Here is a 19,328-nt window from a genome sequence, read left to right as displayed (position 1 = left end):
CTGTGTTTCTGAGATCCTAGTTTCTGCCTATTTCTGCTATTCAATACAGAAGAAACTTTAACTTTCACAAATTAGGGCAAATTGCAATACGCTTAGCTATGCCTTTAATAAAACCTTTGTAACTTTGTGAAAAACAGGAAATTTTTTCACTTTCTGCTGTAGAAATTTCTACAGTTAAAAACAAAAACCCTGGACAGTCTGGGCAGTGAGCTACCAGAACTTTATTCTCTCCTTTTACACATTTATTTCTTACAATTTAAGTCCAAAGAGTCGTGCTGAGAGATTTCTTTCTTTGTCACAGCAGCTTTTTCTTTATCATGTAGAAAAACAATTAAATATGTAACTTGTAACCGACAGAAAGTCAGAGTTTCACTGGCCTGGCCCACAAAGTGGGCTGTAAGTGGCCCTCGATGTAAACTGAGTTTGACACACCTGCTCTACTTGTTTTCATAGCTGACAGTATACATTTCTGTACCTGTTTTAAGCATTTTTATTTGCATTCTTTTGGGTCTTAGTGTACCTACAACTTAAGAACTTTGTCCCAGATTAACCACGCTAAAACTTCTTAAACTCAAAGTTTACAATTTTGAGTATAGAGCTATGTCCATAATTGTTTGGACAAAGGCACAATTTTTGTATTTTTGCCTCCTCAGCATGGCGTACACCACCAATAGTGGAATTTAAATCGAGCAATCAACATGTCATTCAAGTGAAGACTTTACTTTAAATTAAGCTTTAATTCAGCAGATTTTACAAAAGTTGTCCATTAATCTACAGTTTTAAGAATTACAGATATTTTTATATGCAATACTCTAGTTTCAAAGACTCAAATTTAATTGGAAAATGGACTGACAGTCAGTTTCATAGCCAGGTAAATCCTGTTCCCTGATGCGTTCTTAAAAGGAATGAATGCATTGATCAGCTCAGCAACACCCAGAGATCACAGAAAACAGCTAAAATGCATGATGACAAAAAAAACAACATTTAACAAAGTCAAGAATGTTCTTAAGGACCTACATGTTTCACTGTCAGAGTCTATAATCAAGAGACGCATTCATCAGTGACAACAGAGGTTTACAACAAAGTGCAAACCACTAGTTAGACTCAAGAAAAGAGCCTGTAAGACAGATAAAACCAACATGAACCAGAATGATGGTTTTACACAAGTATTAAAAACAATCCTTGTAATTAATTTCAGTTTGTTTTGCCAGTTGATTTTAAGATTCTGAAAATAAGAGGACTGTGTATTAAAATGTGTGTAATTCCTAAACAGTTCAAACTCATTGAAATGAATCCAGAGAGCCTGCACTCCAGTGACATGATGATTATTTGATATAAAATCCACTGTGATGATGTAGAGTGGAAAAACTACAAAAAAATTGTATCATTGTATCATTGACAAATTATGGACTAAATTATATTTAAATCTACTCATCTTAAGCTTTCCTTTAAACAAAACCATTATTATTGGTAACATAAATAATATCTCGTGTTGTGCATGCTTATGAATTCATCATCTGGCAAGCATTGCCTGCTACCTTATGCATTTTTTTATTTGCAGTAGGCCAGAGGTTATTTGCCAGCATGCCATTTATCATGTTTGACAGACGCTGTACCTGCAAGACTCACGTTTGCTGCCTTTGAGGGCTTCTTGGGGCCATGAATTGAAAAATGTCATGGATTGTCACACGATCAAAGGAAAGTAAAACCTGTATTGTAATCCTAGTGATAACATGCTGATTGACTGTAGAGCACCCTCCTGACTTGGACCACTGTGCTACAGACAGCCCAGCCACAGGTTACACTGGTTTCCACTGGGTTCGGCTCACCTTTATTCCTTTTCTGATTACAGTTAGCTGGAACAGGTATGAGTCAGGTTGTTAGTTCTCTCGTCTATCTTAGCTACCAATGTTTTCCTGTGCGCTCAGGTGACGTCTTCCTAATCCTGCAACTGTTTCACTTGGATACTGACTGGGAAAAAAAAGATGTAAAGCAGATGCACGCTCAGTTTGCCTGAGGAGCTCTGCCAATAAAACAGAACAGCACAAGTATACAAACTGCAGAAGATGTCTCCAAGCACTTTAGAGCAATTGCAGATCCCATCAAAGCGGTAAGGGGTGCAAATATATGAAATTAATACAAGAATGGTAAGAATATGTAAGCCTGGATTTAATATTTAAAAGCAAATCGCAGTGTTAAAAGCCAGAGAGGGAAAAGGGTTTGTCCTAAAGACCTCTGTGTTACATAAGATGTCCAGTGACATAAAAAGTACTGTGTTTGTAAAATACAGTTTATTATCCTACGTGGACAGAGACCATTAGTAATAGTGCTGTACTATAATATGCAGCTTATGTAACATGCACACAGGCACACGCTGAAAATGTTTATTTTGGGAGTAAAGTAGAAAAAAAAATGCTTAGTAGTGACAGTGTAGCAGGTTACAGCCTAAATTTCATGTTTTATAAACACTTAACAAAAGTACTTAAGAAAAGGTAAATAGCTCTCAGCTTCTCTTAAATTCTGTATATGCGTCAGATTTGGTTTTCCCACGTACTGTAAAGCATTTGAAAGCATCCATGTAATCCGCTTTGGTGAAATTTAACAAGGTAATGGTCCTTCAGTGATTTTAAAACTACTGTGGGTGGGGAAGTGCTCACCTCGTGAAAGGAGGCGAGCATTGAGTTGGCATGCTCTTTACTGCATAGAAATGGCTGCAAGTTGTAAATGAATTTATCAGAGCAATGCAAAGTAATGCCACAATATAAACATAGTGTTTCAACTTCACCAGGGCGACACATTTATGGCTGGACACAACATTAAGGACATTCACTGCAGTAGACAGTCCACAACACCGAATGTTGTTATCCTGAAAAACACAGCTTAAAATGATAGACTTGACTCAGACTGAGTGTTCATACAGCAGATATTTCTGAGTCTGTCTTTTTTCAGTCACTCTCAATGATGAAAGAGCAAATGCAGCAGGCTGGGGAGAAAGCCCTGCACTCAGCGTCATTTTCAGAGCACTCTGACGTTTTTTGCAGACGCTTCGGGACCTTCTAGTTGAAAACTTCAGAACTTTTCAGAAAGGCACTGGCGTTCTCACTTCTGCTGCTTTTCAGGAAGCGTGTCATACAGGCGGTACTAGTCACCCCGATAACCAAGAAAATGAAGGAGAAGTTTGTCCCTGCTGTGTCCATTTTATGTTTCAGTAATAAAACGCAAAGGAGTGATGCTTTTCTGTCACATGACAATGCATGGAGCGGCGAAATATTGTCAAGATATTGTTGTCATGGAAACAAAACCCACACACGGTGATGGAGTGCTTTGTTTGATGAAGCTCTGTGATGGAGCTCCTCAGCGTCCTGCCAGCAGTTTTCTGCCAGAGAAAATATATGGACACAAGCCCCAAATAACTCAGCAGTTACCTGTTTGCTCTCCTTGTAATATATCTTTCTTTTTCTTTTACTGGGCTTCTTAAATTACGAGGCTTTGATGAAGAATTGTAAATCTGCACGTGGCTCTGGCTCAACTGTCTGAGCAGCTTTTATAACTGCACAGTGCCAATTCGCCGAAACAACCAAACCGAAAAGCCGCATGGCATTCAGAAAAAAGCGAAAACTTACAAACCGTATGAACCCAGTGATGCATACTTTTACCATAAAGTGCAAAGTCTTCCAGACAATGAAGTATGCCACTGTAAATGTTCACACACTCAGCAACACTGTGAGCCACGGGCACACTGACCTTTTCGCAAACCCTGAAAGCAGCTTGATGGCTTATCTGAGACAAAACAATCACTTTTCATCTGCATTTGAGCAGCAAGTGGGAGCTTGTTATGTCGCAGCCATGAAGCAACATTAATCACCTTTGCCTGCATTTCAGCAATGGCCAAATGGCCAAGGCTTCAGTGTATTGGCGACCGCCATGACGCTGCCTTCACGAGCGCTGCCAGCGAGCAGTGCGTGCTTCTAACCCCGATAAGGCTCGCATGGCTCTGAAGTTAAACTTTTTCATCTCTTCTTCTTTTTTGATGATTTAAGTTTTCTTAAAAACACTTTTGACTTCAAAGCAATAAAGTGTGAAATATCAAAGCATTCTTATTAAACTTTATCAGTGCCTCCTCGAGGTTTTAACTACCCCGTTTAGCTCTGTTTACCGAAATCAGCACCTTTGCCATATTCTCATCTTGTGTTTTCTTTATGTGTGTAGGAAGAGGACATCCTGGATCTGCTGGAACAGTGCGAATTGGACGACGAGAAGCTGATGGGCAAATCCTCCAGGCAAAGAGGCCCTAAGGTGGGTGAGAGAGAGAAGACGCATAAGCTATGAGAGAATAGGGAGAATAGGGGCCACATGCATCAGAGGACCTTAAAAAAATGTGCAAAGAAGAGTGACAGAGGCAGAAAGAGGGAGGGAAGAGGGTGGCAGGTAGTCAAATGCCTAGAGCTAACGCCCACAGAAAGCACATAGGACGTGATTCAGAAAAATAAAGAGGAGGGGGTCTTGGGTTAGGAAGAAAAGAAAAGAATCAGATAGAGGCCCAAAGAAAAGACCCAACTCCCTTAGGGGAGAGCTGTCAGGCTGTCTCTCTCACTCTCTCCCTGCTATCTTTCTTTCTGTCTATCTCCCCCTTTTTCCTCTTTCTCTCTGTCACATGCACCTATACGCCCCCTCGATTTCCCACGACAGCACATTACTCCCTCCATCACCTTGCTTCACTCTCCTCCCTTCACTTCTCCATCCCTTTCTCTTCCTGCACATCTACATCCATCCCTCATTCGAGAGCTAAATTGGCTGGAACACTTAGAGCGTGTTAGGGACTCGACAGGGCAGTTCAGCGCCACATTAGAGAGGCCTTAGCTGGAATGAGGACATGTTCAGACACAATCGCTGTTGTCCAAATTAATTTGGGCCCCGTCAATTTTGATGTTAGCGAGTGCGCGGAGAGAGACATCGAGAGGAAGGAAAAGAAAACGCTGTGACGGATAGATTCGCTCCTTGGGGTGTAGCGCTCTCGAGCCATCTGGTGAAACTGAACCGACGAGTGTGCGAAAGCCAGAAAAGAGGAGCGAGGCAGGGGGATTAGGAAGAGGATTTTTGAGGGAAGGAAACAAAGCTAGGTTTGTTATTGCTGGGGAAAAATGTTCAGGCGGAGAGAGAACAAAAGGTGGAGAAGAAGAGAAGCGGGAAGGCACAAAGAAAGCGAGCGAGCAAGTGTCCTCGGGTTTGCTTTCCCTTTTTCCTCTTATTGACTTTCTTTGCTCTTTCTTACTCCCAACTCTACTAATTTTGACATATAGCTTATCACAGTTGGTTCTTATCGTGTCACCCTCAATGCCCGCATCTCTCCTCAGCTCATCACTTGATTTTACCCAGTCACTCCCACAAGCTTCCTCTCTTTACACATTTTCTCTCTCATCTCATCCTTTCAGGGCTCTCCCTTTGTCTTTACCCTCCACTGTTTATTCACTGTCTGTCCTCGCATCCTTTTCTCTCTGTCCTCTTGTATGTCAAGAGCCCCTTTCTCTCCATGTTCATTTCCGTTTCTCTCCATCTATTCAGTGCCTCCTCTCTGTATCTGCCATACTCAGATTCACCTTGTCCTCCTCTTTATTTCTCAGCCCATCAATCTGATGTTCCCATCTTCTCTTTTATTCTCCTCTCATGTATTTAATCTCTCTCTGTCTCTATCCTCCATCACTCACCCACACAACTACCCAGCAGTGGCAGTGTAAGCCCTGTGATCACTTCCTGCCCATTAATTTGGGTGGGCTGACAGCATTGCCCGAGCTGACTGTTGAATAACAGATGTATAAATGCTTTATTAATGCTTTGAGTGTGTCCCTTTACACACACTAAACGTAATAAACTCAAAAAGTAAAACAAACCAAAGCAACAAAAGAAAGCTTGCGTTTGTGAAGTCAAGCATCACAGCTGAACTTTTAAGAGCAAGGTGAAAATACTTACAGAAGCAGATATTACAGCAGCAAGTTGGAGTCAAAGACGCTCTTAAAAGTTTCCAAAGCTCTTGCTTTTTCATTTGCACAAACGAATTTATTAAACTAGTTAAAGAAAACAACATTACAATATTTACAAAAAGCCTGCTTTACTTTAAACTTGACCTTTACATGTCTAATCAGGCCACATTTGTTCTGTGCGTGAAGCCAGCCATGTTCCTTTTTATAGGGACAGCTTAGAAAGCAGCGAAGGTGTGCGATTGTGTGTTTGTGCATAATGAGGCTGCAATTACGTGCACACGTGTGGGCATGCGGGCTAGCCGTGTCACCGGCAGGTCTCCCAGTGACAGATGGTAATGAGCTTCGGGTGAGGCGAGGCTGACAGCGTCTCAACATCTTCATATTTATGTGTGTGTGTTTGCGTGTGTGTCTCGTTGCACTTTTGTCCTTGTGAGCTTCTGGTGGAGTCGCAGACCTTTGGAAGGAGGACGCTTTCCCAAAATGAGGTCATTTTGGATGGTTTGGTTTTAAAAAGCAAATAAATTCAGTGCAGCGTCCCAGGAGGATAAAAGCAAAAAGAGATGTTTATGTGTGCAAGAGTGTGTATCCATGTGTGAACTGTCATTTCTTTTTTTCCTGTATAATTATGAATGTATGTATACTCCTGTGTTCTACTCTAATTTGTACTATGACTGTAAATATGCCCTGTATCTGTGTACTCTTGCCAGCCCCTGACCGGCATGCCAGAATGCAGTCAGACTCCAAGACGTCAGCGACCAGACTACCTGGCCGACTTCACCAGCGGCAGCAGCGCCGATAACTCCTGCTCCTCTTCAGACGAGGAGGAGGAGGAGAGGAGGAAGGCGGGAGGAAGAAGAAGTGGAGAGAAGCGAGGGGAAAAGAAAGTTTCCTACGACCTTGGCGAGAGCAAGGAGAAGAACTTGGCTGAGCGCTCAGGTAGAGGAGCAGGATGTGTAAAGGTGTCTAAGAGCGTGTTTAATACAGAAAGCGGCCATCCATCCGTCCTTATCCTTATCAGGGTGGCGGGCTGGCTGGAGCCTATCCCAGCTGTCATTGGTCGTCAGGGCTAACACACAGAGACAGACAACCATTTGCACTCACATTCACACCTATGGGCAATTTAGAATCATCAATTAACCTAACCCCACTAACTGCATGTGTTTGGACTGTGGGAGGAAGCCGAGTACCTGGAGAGAACCCACACAGACACGAGGAGAACACGCCACACAGAAAGGGAGCTGTTATCTTTCCTTGTTTACTTTCTTCTGCGCTCGCTTGCTTTCTCCCCGTTTCTCAGTCGTCTCTTTTCTTTCTGCCGTTTGTTTATTTCTTCCTCTTTCAGCTGATTACGAGCATTACCCTAATTGCTAAAACAACCTTGTTTTTGAGATTTGTGAATGTGAGCAGTCGCACGCCTACATATTTGCACATTTTTAATATTTTGTGTTTGAATTTCAGCTCTGTCAGGATTTACTTTGACTATGACAGAGACTGAGATGTAGACTGGAATTATACAGTGGGACTAATGTATAATGTATAACAAAGCTGACATGTATGTCCTGACCTTTGCATTTGTAATTCCAGGACATACGATACGTAGCCTGAGGGGTGTACTACAAAGAGAGATTAATTGATTAGCGAGCTGTATTGAGCTTTAAGCCAGATTTCTCAGTGTCATAAAGCTGGCTCTCTTTTTACCTCGTTGATCACCATAGTAACTGATACTGAAAGCATCACCTGGTCCAGAGCAGATTATGTTCAAAATCAGCTGCAAGTGTCCCCTTTTCACTGGCTGTTTCATTTAAAATCTGCACTATATGAATATGTTTTTTTATTATATATGCAACCTGTTGAGCCGTAGCACCACCAGGTGAAACTGTGCAGTGAGAAAACTGTGCTTTACATTGGTTATACTGTCCTGTACGTCCATTCAGTCACAGAAATGTTTGCATAATGCATTAATGTTTTTATGCTTGGCTGTTTCATACTGTCCCAATAACAACTAATGAAGCACTGATTAGGAACGAACCTACAAAGCCTGCTAATGTATCTTTGATCAGATACATTTGTAGGTTTTTTATCCCCAAGAATATCTGTACAATCAGTGAAATGGATTTCACTAAAGTGATTTTAGCGTCTTCTTTATTAGGCCACAGGAGAGTGTCAGAGCTAAACACGGGGAGTAAGCTTTAATGTTTAAATGGATGCACTTTAAAGTTGCAGTGCTCTAATGTGCAGCTGTTGGTATATTTATTTTACCGCTCTTGGTGCTCCTGTGATGATCGCCATTTCAAAAGAAGTGAATTTCTGCAGCGTTACTCTCTAATCTTATTTGCAGCAACAGTGTTGTATTTTTATGTTCTGTATAGAGCTCTAACATCCATTCCACTGATCATTTCTCTGATTGGGGTGAGAACTTTGCAAGAGAAGAGTCGAGTGACGCGTCAAACTCGCCCTTTTATGTGAGCATGCACACAAATTTAACAAAGAAAGTTTTTTAAAGGCTGTCGTTGACTGGAATTTTAGCCAGTTAACGCAAGGAAAGCACCCCACTGGTGTATCTTTCAAATTTATCAACATTTGGATAAACATGTTTAGACTTGCAAATTCACATTTCCAGTTACACGGACACACAAATGCTGAGAACTGCTGATTTGATTAGTGTAAGGAGTAAATATTTAAACAAGACATTCTTCAGGCGAAATAAAGACACTCAAGACAGTTTAGATGGTAACAACGTGCGCACGCTGGGTGAGCGCTGCTGTCTCAGGCCCACAACCAGCGTATGCGGCAGTTCTTTATTTATAGCGTTTCAGAGTATGTGTGTGTGTGTGTGTATGATCTCAGAGTGTGTGTGTGTGATTCTGAAGAATGGGCCCCTCTTGGTATTTGGGAGTGTATAGATAAGAACGTCCTGCTCTCCCCTTCCTGGGAGTGAAACGGCTCGTAGAGAACCAGGTGCAGAGGAAATATACTGGGTGAATCATATCTGAGAACACTATGCTTTTGTCTTTCATTTAAGCTTCACTTCAGCGAAACAGTAAAATACGATTAAATGGATAGAATAAATGGGTAAACAACTATTAACACTAAAATTAAAGATAAACTTTCAATAACATATGAATAGAAGTGGGAAATCTCTTAACAATTAGCATCTGTGGTGCACACTCTTCAATAACAAAGCAGGTCAGGTTTGGTGGTTTGAGTTGGCAAGTGCTGCGAACAGGTGTTCACCAGCCTTCTCGTTGTCTAATTAAAGCCTAAGCAGAGTGACTGTGGCCTGTGACTTGACGAACATGGATCTTTGTTGCCGAGCTGCTCACACTAAAGACGTCTCCTTGCATCACAATCGTGGACCTACACACACACACAAATGCTGCAGCGCTGAAAAGCACTTGAGGAAAGAAAAGTGTCCTGACCAGTGCAGTTCCAGTGAATAGAAGGTGGAAGCAGAGGCAGAGATGAAGAGAAGGAGGAATTTTTATAGAAAGAGAAAAAGGACTTTGTTGTGCACCTTGAAAACACCTTGAGTTTAATGCTGAAATAGTCTATTTTATAGTTAGAGTGATAAGTCTCAAGCATTCCCTCAATTTCGCATAAGTCGCATACATCAACTCACTTTCAGCTCTCAGAAGTGAGAAAGCGAGCACCTTTCATTGCAGCCTATGTGGCGACCTTGGAAAGAAAGAAGGAAAAAAAAATCCCTGGTTGCATTATGGGTTGCCAGTCCAGAAAAAAAGAGGACCCTTGCATGAGCTCATTCTAGTTGTTACAAAGTAAAGGACAAAGCCATGAAAAAGCCCAACTTTTGGACAAAGCGTCTACGGATGTGTGTGTATGCATGTGTGTGCAGAGAGACGGCAACCTTGCCAAGCCCTACTCCATACCAAGCCACCAAAGGACTGCTACGGCTAAGCCACATAATGCTCTCATTTGGCAATGGCCGATCCTCAGAAGGGTTAGCGGCGACATGGACACACGCAAACACACCCATGCTTGTGTGCACACTTGATGTCAGACACACACACAGTGCACCAGCAGAAAGTACACACTAATACACTGGCTAGTGGACAAACTGGAAGAGTTTCAAGGGTGATAGAAAGTGTCACTGTGGGTTTTCTACTTCATTTTCCATCTGTGTACATGTGTTCATCTAATGTGTGTGTGTGTGTCTGTGTGTGAGACAGACAGAGGCATGCTCTTTAATCCATCCCCAAACCAGACAGGACTAATGTTTAGTTTCTGGTTTTGGCTACACATGCTGCGGTTGTTAATAACACACACAGTGGATCACTGGGCCAGTGTGCCAGAGTGCAGCTGTGGGAGTTTTAATGCCACACTTCATCTCCAAAGCCACCCGGAGACTGATAGAAACCAGAGGAGAGAGCCTGACAGTGACAGAGGCACTGAGACAGGCTGAAGAGAAGAAACTGAAGTGTGACAGTGAGTCACTGAGTTCCTCCCCCACTACTCTTTCCATCTCTTCTGTTTCTCTACAGGCCGCATGCACTGGAAACCTCCAATCAAGTCGCTCAAAACGAGCACTGCCCCATCCGCGTCACCGTCGCTTTCTGGCCCAATCCGGCGCTCCATCTCGTGCCCTCGTTCCATCGCCTCCCTGTCGTCACCAAATGAAGTGCGGGCATTGTCCACCAGGCCTTCCCCTACGGTTCCCGTGGCCACACCCCTCGTCAGGCCGAGCTCCGCCACGCTTCGCTCTCATTCGCTGAGCCGCAGCGGCTCCGCTCACCGGGTGCCTCACAGCAACAGCCTGGGGACCATCCACTCCAATATAGTAAGATACTCAACGCACAGAAACACAAAGTAGGGTTTAAAATTCAGAATATGTCACGAGTTTTAAAAAGATGCTAAATTTTGCAATCTTCTGCCGATCCACTACTCCAGCTAGGATTAAAATAAACAGTCGACAATTACAGGTTTATCACTAAAGATCGAGGTGCGTATTCCATCATATTGTTACCCTTTTCACCCTTTCTGACATATTGTATCCAGACCCGCCGGTCAATATTGTATAGGCCCGCTGGAGCCCACAACAATAACCTTCTATTATGTTGCCATCTGTTGCTTTCCACCTGTCTCCTCCATTCCCCTTCCTTTTTTAAAGTGCCCTGGTAACCTTTGGATGCAGTGGAATCAAATAAAATAGAGCCGAATGAGTTTTGGCATTGAGAGCAGAACAAAGTGGAAAGCCTTCATACTGAAAGAGGCCATAGTAAGCACCACAACACGTAATGTCCTTCCACATGAATACGAAATGACATGAGATCCATTATTTTACACAGAGTTTTTCGCCATCTTGCACACTCGAACTTCCCGTGTAAATCAGCTGCACAGGAAACTAAATATAGGTTTACGAGTGAATACGCTGCTGTAGCATAATGAGGTGAAACTGACAGCACATAAATCTCAAGCAGAATTTACTGTGATAAATAGAAATAAATAATAACTTATAATATATTTATAACACATATATAAAATGTGAGCAGTATAAATACATTAGTCAATATGTATAAATGCTAAAAACTTAATATTCAAGTGCAACTCCTAAGAACTCAAAATGTGATAATAAAACAAAAATAGAATTTTCTCGTCACGTTCATGAAAATAATACCATTAAGTAATGAGTAATTATAACATAAATAATCTGGTAATGGCCCCGATTTTTTTAGGCCTAATAAACACATCCGATTACACAATATTATTAATTAAAAGCTGGTTGTTTTTTTTTTGTCGAGTTTTATTGCTTTGCCTTTACATGTCTGCAGGGCGATCCGTTGATAAATCTGAGGAGTAAAGAGCAGGAGGCAGAGCTGGTGCATCAGACCCTGGCAGTGCTCACCGCCATGAGGATTAGGTTTCCGGGCAAAACTGAGGAGGAGGCCGAGGGTGTGCTGGATGAGGTGAGTCAAGGATCGCCATTGTGCAATATGTGCCTGTGTGCAATATTTCACAAAATAATCAAAAGGTTATTTTTGTGTGTAAGAAAATAGAGAGATGGAAAAAATGGGAGAAAAATAAAGTGGAAGATAACACGGAGTAGTGTTGAGCGGGAGTCCAGACTCGCGGTATTCCCAGAGCCCCTCTGTGACCAGGTGCGGTCACTGTGCAGCCTAACTAAAAGTGACCTCCTCACTTCCCCTCACAATAGCCTGTCTGCTCTGGCTCGGTTCCCATTGTCTTTCAAACGACCCCAGCAGCAACCTGTCGAACAGTTTACCGCCCCGCACTATTCCCCACTGCCCCTCTGTATAAATCAGTTCCTCCTCTGCTTCTGGTCAGGTCTGGACATCCTGGTGTGTATGTGTCTTCACAGGTGTGATTGTGCTACAAATTATTACTTGAATTTATGTAAAGAAATTGGCTCATAAAGCTAAATCTAGGAATTAGGAACTTAAAATAGTGGTCAATAAAGGATACTTTTGTTTTCTTTAAATATCTGTTAAAACAATCAGCGTCCGTATGCTAGTCCTGGGAGCTTGCAGGTAGCTAAAGATTGGGAATAATACACACATTTTCCAAACGATAGTAACAATAATATTGGTTTCTCAAACAGAGTTACACAAGCCAGGTAATAAAATGCAAACCATGCAAAGCCCGAGGATAAAACTTACAAATATATCAAGCAAAGTAGCCACATTCTTAAAATGCAATAAAATAACAATGACAGAAGCAAATGTAGTGTTGGTCTGGATCCAAGCAAGGCCTACGTTAAAAAAAAAAATTAGGTCATCATGTGAAAGGTCAGACAGGCACTTTATTAAATGTTAAAAGTTAAATGATCATTGTGTTTAGGTAAGTCATCTAAGAGTGGCCAAACAGGTGGACAATTCTTGAAAAATTAACAGCATTTTTTTTCTTTTGTTAGGGCAAACCACCAGCACCTTATTAGTGTCCTCACACAAACACCTTAAAGCAAAATGTGTGTGTGTGTGTGTGTGTGTGTGTGGGTAACATCTGGGTGTGTCAGGGTTGTGGGAGACAATTACCGCCACACCTGTACTGTTAACGAACCCTAATGAGAGCGCCGTGGAAACGCAGATGAACAGCTGCACCTGTACTGTTGACTCTTTGCCTCGGGAGAAAACGAGTGTTCACTTGGCATGAAAACAATCTTTGGCGTTTTTTGCTTTCCATGATTTAAACTTGGGTCTAATTGGGCTAATGATGTGTTTGTATCCGTGTAATTGGCTCCTTTATCTTTCATTCAGAACCGTCTCTTTTGCTGTAGTTGGAACCAATAAAAAGATGAAATTGAGGGTAATTTGTGCCTGTACAAAACACATTGTGACAAATGAGCACGCAGCTTACCAGACAAAAAAAGACCCAAAACATAAGAAGCGTTAGATGTGCTGCGGTAAACAATTTCTCACCTTGTTTGTTGGGTTCTTACTGAGAGAGAAAACTAAACAAGTAAACAAGCAACTTTCTAGAATGTGAACAAATTATTTGCTGCATATCTTTGAATCCTTGTAGTTGGTTTGTCTGTGTACGGGTGTGTACATGTGTTACTCGTGTAGGGGGGTGGGGGGCAATAGATATAAATGTTTATACTGTCACACTGTGGGGACTCGTCTCTCTTTTGGGGATAAAAATGCAAATTGTCCAAGTTTAACTGCAGACTTGGTTTAATGTTAGGGTGACAGGGGCAGGTAAGAGGTAATAGACGGGGTAAATGTAAAGGAAAGTCAATGTAATGTCCTCTGAAATGATGGAAACCCAACTCTGAGCATGAGTGTGTGTGTGAGCGTGTGTGTGTGTGTACACATAAAGTTTGCGCTGCAGCTTCCCGATGGGAGCAGTGTTTGCAGGGGATCTAGCACGATACGTGTGAGGTATGTGCACCAGTGGGGAGATGTAGACTGTGTCAACATGACAACAATAACAGTGCCTTTAGTTACACAGTAATGCTGGCAGTGGGAGTTTGTGCATTGCAATATCCAGGACAGCTTTTGAGCATAACAACACATACCTCCAGGATTTTTGACTCATGCGCAAAACACATGGTTTCTGCGACACAGGGTCATGACCTGTAAAAAATCTATTGTCATTATAACTCTCTTGTGCTACATTTAAATGATATATTTTATGTGCATTTTTCTTATTTAGAGCGTTTCTGAGACACTCTCTCAGTTTTAAAGTACTGTAAAAGTGCAGGTTTAACTGGCACAGCACTTTTTAACTTGGCAGTGATAAGTTGTTGTATAGGATCTTAATGCGGACAGGGAATCTCTGCAGAATAAGTTTGACCAAGACCCGCCTGCCCTGGAGTTAAAAAGGTGCGTCCGTTTCCCCCTGGACGTGTATTCCTGGCCTCGTATGCTTTCTTATTGTGACTGAACTGCACAGCACAGTAACTGCCCTTTAAAACACGGTAATAACCCCGAGGTATGATGGACTGCTACTGGGAGACAGTAGTAACAATGTAGTCTTTTTTGCTTTGTTTTTTGTTGAAACGATACAGAGGCTGTTATTAATAATTGCACTTCTCTGCAGGTAATCTGTAGCAGTTTTTAAGGTTACCTTTCAGTTTTTAACTCCTACTTTTCTTCCACAGATTCTGGATAACTGGAAATATCATAAACCAAAGGTCGCCTCCTACTGGCTAGTGAAGCTTGACTCAACCAAACAGCGGAAGGTGAGTTTTAGAGCCAGATTTAAAATGGCATGTGAGAGCAATCAAAAGGTGCGCTGTTTTCTAAACCCAGGCCCAGTTTGTTCGTGTCAGTAAAAAAATAAGACGTGCTTTTTTCCCCGATGTTAAAAATAGGTGCAACTACCAGTAAAAGTAAAGGTTAGTAAATCAGTTTGTGCGCTTACATATTTTGCACCTTGAGAAAGGAACTCCCAGAAATACATATACGAAAAAGTGGCAAAAATCTTGCAGCTGTGTGACTCTTTGTAAATGCAGACGGGGCTTTTTTACACCAAACCTCCCAAAACCTGATCTTTGTCTAGTTATTAACATTATTAGAACTTTTTAAAAATACTCATCAAAATACTAATCAGTACCTCATACACTGTTGTCAGAGGCGTCATTCTTGGATATGTTAATCCTGAAACTGTAAAAAAAAAAAAAGATCCCCATTTTTCTTTTGTCACCTGCATAAATTGCCTGCCTCTGCCCTTGCCGGCGCCGGGTCTGCGCTGTCACCTCGTACAGAATGGACGTTGTTAAAACCGGCGAACGTGACAAAAATGTCACCTCTCCTACCTGTTTCTCTGAAAGCTTTTGTACAACTTTTAAAGCACGAAAATAACCTCGAAATCAAACTTCAGAGAGCGAGAGAAAAAAATAAGACAAGCATGAAGATCATTACCATGTCAGACAGTGAGAGGCAGACACACCAAATAGGATGTAAACAAAACACAAGAGGGGACAAGACATGTAATGGCATCCAGTAGGCGTGTCAGTAATGATGTGATCTCTCAGCCAGTGCTTTCTGCACAACTGCGCTTGGCCGTGTTGTGGGCTGCGGTGGTGCGAGCTGATGTTTTATTTGGAGTGGAGCAGCCTAATGAGCAGCAGGCAGAGGTCAGGAACATAGCGCCCACCGCTCTGCTATCTGATTACCATACCAAAACATATCTGTGTGTGTTTACTCATCTATCAGTTTGGCTGAGTGTGTATGCATGTCTCACTCGCCTCATATTGCTGTTGGGAAATCTCGCCCCTTCGCATCCCAAACACACATGCACGCTCACACAGTCAGATGGGCACTTCAGTAATGAGGAGCGAGGAATCAAAGTCAAAAGAGCCACAGTGCTGCACTCTGAGCGGGGTGAAAAGAGAAAGAAAAGGAAGGAAGAGAAGTCAGCGAGGTGGGGAGGGATGGGAAAACGAAGAAGGGATGACGGAAGGCTGGCGCAGGTGTCCTTAGACCGCCCGGGAACTTCTGACACCTTATCTCCAAGACTGACGTTGGTGCAGCAATTAGTCCTCTCCCATGCTCTCCACTGTCTGCCCCGGCACTTTTTGTCCTGCCTGTAGAAGAGTCTTAAAAGCACACAAATGAGAAATAGGCTGCATGTCTCTGCATGCAGTCTTGCACGAGTCCACAGGCCTGATAAACCTGCTCAAATCATTTTTATCTTTCTTTATCCACATTATGTGTATATATGTGATTGCACGTTTGCTCTCTGTGATTGCTGATTTAAAGGTGAGATTTAAAAAGGAAGAAGGAAAGACAGGTGTAGCATTATTTTTCCCTCATTGTCCCAGTCAAGCCTGAGCCTCTCTGTCTTTTTCATCCCCAACTCCCGCTCACTCTCTCCATCACTCAGGTGCTGGACATTGTACGTACCAATGTGCGCTCAGTGCTGCAGCGGATCTGGAAGGAGCCAGACGTAGAGAGCCTTCACCTCTACCGGCTTTTTAATCGCGTCTTCAACAGGCTGCTCTGGAGCCACGGCCAGGGCATGTGGAACTGCTTCTCCAACACCGGGTAGGTCCAGTCTGAGCCAGACGATGGACTGGGTTCGGCCACAGTCACCCTAGATAAATCACAGCTGAAGACCGCTGTGCGGCCACATTTATTGCAACCGTGTGCAGTCAACTTGTCTCTGAAATGGTTGCTTCAAAGATGGGAGCAGTTCTGGGACCACAAGCAGTCAGTCGCTGTCATCAAACCCACTTTGATGCATTGAGACGGAGTTTGATTGAACAGAGTCAAGTTGGAATTTCTGTGTAATCTGTTTGCGATAATGCCACAATTAACTGTGATACACCAATTGCAAAACAGACAGACACAGCTTCTTACCTAAATCACTTTTTTCACTTTGCAAACAACAAGAATATGTTAACATTCTTATGCAGCTTCACTTTTCACATAGTAAATCTGCAACAGGATTTAGGGCTACATAGCTTTGTACACCAGTTTTTCACACTTATTAAATATTTCTGACTGAATATTCGGATTTCCTGTGGCTCCCCTGCTGCATTCTTGCCACTCCATGTAAAATATTCTGGAAATGCTCCTGGCTCGAAAGTCTGAGTAAAAAGGCGAAACGACAGAGCCAAAGTTTGGGGATTTTTTGCTCACAGCTTTGAGACATCCAGCTGTGTGAATTATGGACTCAATCTCTCGCCTTCCAAAGAAATAAACACTCAACGCTGCAACTATCACTCGCATCTTGAGTGCAAAATAAGACATGCTTACGGTGTTAAATTTTGTGCAAATTACAGTAAATTTCCTGCCTCTTTGATGCAGACTGACTCCAGTAGATCACAATAATCTGTCTGTGTTTATAAATTAAATGTAAATTAATTTCAAACCTTGGCCAATCCTCTGGACAGTCACTGCCTCACAGCAAGTGACCTGTGCTTCTAAAGACTGAGTTTGAGTTTTCTGCACACTGAACCTCTGGGCAACCAGTTTGTCAACGCAACTGCTGACAATGGATCCCAGACAGCAAAGAAATTCAATGCGATCGGTCTCTAGTGTTTGTCGGGGGCTGCTGTCCTATTTTTACTCTACTGTGACTGAAGCCTTAGAATGACAAAGGAGTTATTGGTAGATACTTTCGGGTGATTGGACGAATATATTGACTGTGGTCGATGGGTTTGTCCAGCAAACATTAAAAAAAAATCTCCGATGTAACGTTAAGTCTGGCGCATCTCAAATAAATAAATAAATGAATAATCCAAAAAGTAGCTTCATTCCCTCCAAACAAAACTTAGATTCTTTGACAGGAAAACAAGCGTGTTTCCTGTTTACTGCAATGTTTGCGGAGGTGGTTAACAATATTACCAGCGGTGTTGAACATGCGTCCTGAAGGTGTGCTTGCGGCTGGTATACAAGGATATTTCCATGCCATGTGTGACATCACTGGGAGATGCATTGTCCACCAAACCAGTGGATCGTCTTCTCCATCTACGACCTCCTCGCTGAGCTAACAGTCCGTTTCTATCTGCGCCTTTGCCTCCAGTGTGTTCTAAACGTGCAAACCAGTCCGTGCATGATTGCATTGCTCCGTCCATCAAAAAGTCTGCACATGCGCGAATTCATCGCCTATCATCGGTTATCGGACTGACGATTGTCGGATGGAAAATTTTTACATTTCGCCCAAACTCCACCCTGGTGCAATTTTATATTTCGAGGTAGAGAACCTCCTACAAAGAGACTGGATGGACAGAAAAAACTTGAAGAGAAGTTGCAGAAACAAAAAAGAAAAGAAGTAATTAATTGATGAAGAAACCTGCACAGAATCACTAAAATCACACATCGGATCTTTTCATTGAAATAAAATTCAAATCTGTATTTACTGACATGCACTGCGTAATTTCGCTCTAAATGGGCACTAAAGAGATCAGCTTCTTGAAGGCTGCATACACACCAAATATCAAAGTCAAACGTCAGTTGTGTGGACTTGTGCATGGATCCAACAAGCAGGTTTTATTGCAGACTCGCACAGAGCTGCGCTACAATGGAGATAAACAGACAATCGTTGCTGATATTATTTCCACTGATGCTATAATGGCTTTTTTAGCTGAGCGTGCTCCGGGGTCACGCGAAAAAAATGATCAGTAAAAACTAATCTACGCACCTCTGAATGAAACCAGCCTCGGTACCTATAATGTAACATCGATTTAGACGGTAAGCAATTACTTAAATCAAGACTTAAAAAAAGAGAGTTTGAAAAATTGCCCGTGTTATCAAAAAGAACTCGCCGGAATGAATGAAAATGTTCAGGGAGTCTAATTCTTCAGAAACAACACAAACAAGTGATTACGCTGCAGGCCAATTACCACTTACTTTATTCATTGCATAATGTCACTCTTCCATCTCCATAACTAGAGGTTCTTGCACTACACAATTTCCTCCATGTCCTTGAGCCCAGTTTTCATCAATATATCAGTTTCACTGACAGCAGGGACAATTTGCCATTTTCTTTCACTATGACTGCGGAAGAAATGGCAGCTGAATGACAGAGAATGAGTGACAGACCAACCAGATCTAACTGCACTTTCCTGAAAGCTCTTGGGCATGAAAGAAACATGTTAGTCTTTGTAGACAGGGTGCAAATTCAGGTCACAAATCTGGGCTGTTAATCAAGGCTTTTTCACTGGTGAGAGCAAGAAGAAAGCGAGGGGAGGGACAGAAGCACGGGAAGGTGAATGAAGGCCTCTGAGTTCCTTCACTTTAGGTTGTTATCTGATACTCTGAAGTTTTATTGTGCCTTTATTTATTTATTTCTCCACTTCTTGAAGCGACAGAAGATGAATCCTCACAAGATGAATCACTGCGGTCACAGCTCACTTGATCAGGAAGACGCACCGTCCAGTTTCCACTTGCTTAAACACGTAAAAACACGTAAAAAGTAGACACGCAT

At 42.3% G+C, this 19,328-nt stretch overlaps 1 protein-coding gene across 2 annotated transcripts in view; it reads left to right on the top strand.

The window, feature by feature from the left end:
* ttll7 (tubulin tyrosine ligase-like family, member 7) overlaps window positions 1-19,328 on the top strand; it is a 92,052-nt gene that overhangs the window by 61,002 nt on the left and 11,722 nt on the right. For both annotated transcript variants that reach the window (XM_039599058.1, XM_039599059.1), the window contains exons 14-19: window positions 4,210-4,296; window positions 6,686-6,914; window positions 10,478-10,773; window positions 11,765-11,899; window positions 14,554-14,634; window positions 16,281-16,441. In XM_039599058.1, the coding sequence (XP_039454992.1) occupies window positions 4,210-4,296; window positions 6,686-6,914; window positions 10,478-10,773; window positions 11,765-11,899; window positions 14,554-14,634; window positions 16,281-16,441 (989 nt within the window). The remainder of the gene's footprint in view (window positions 1-4,209; window positions 4,297-6,685; window positions 6,915-10,477; window positions 10,774-11,764; window positions 11,900-14,553; window positions 14,635-16,280; window positions 16,442-19,328) is intronic.

Source organism: Oreochromis aureus, linkage group 15 (genome assembly GCF_013358895.1).
Source record: "Oreochromis aureus strain Israel breed Guangdong linkage group 15, ZZ_aureus, whole genome shotgun sequence".
NCBI lineage: Eukaryota > Metazoa > Chordata > Actinopteri > Cichliformes > Cichlidae > Oreochromis > Oreochromis aureus.
The sequence above is the reverse complement of the archived record's forward strand: the minus strand, read 5'-3'. Positions and strand labels throughout refer to the sequence as shown.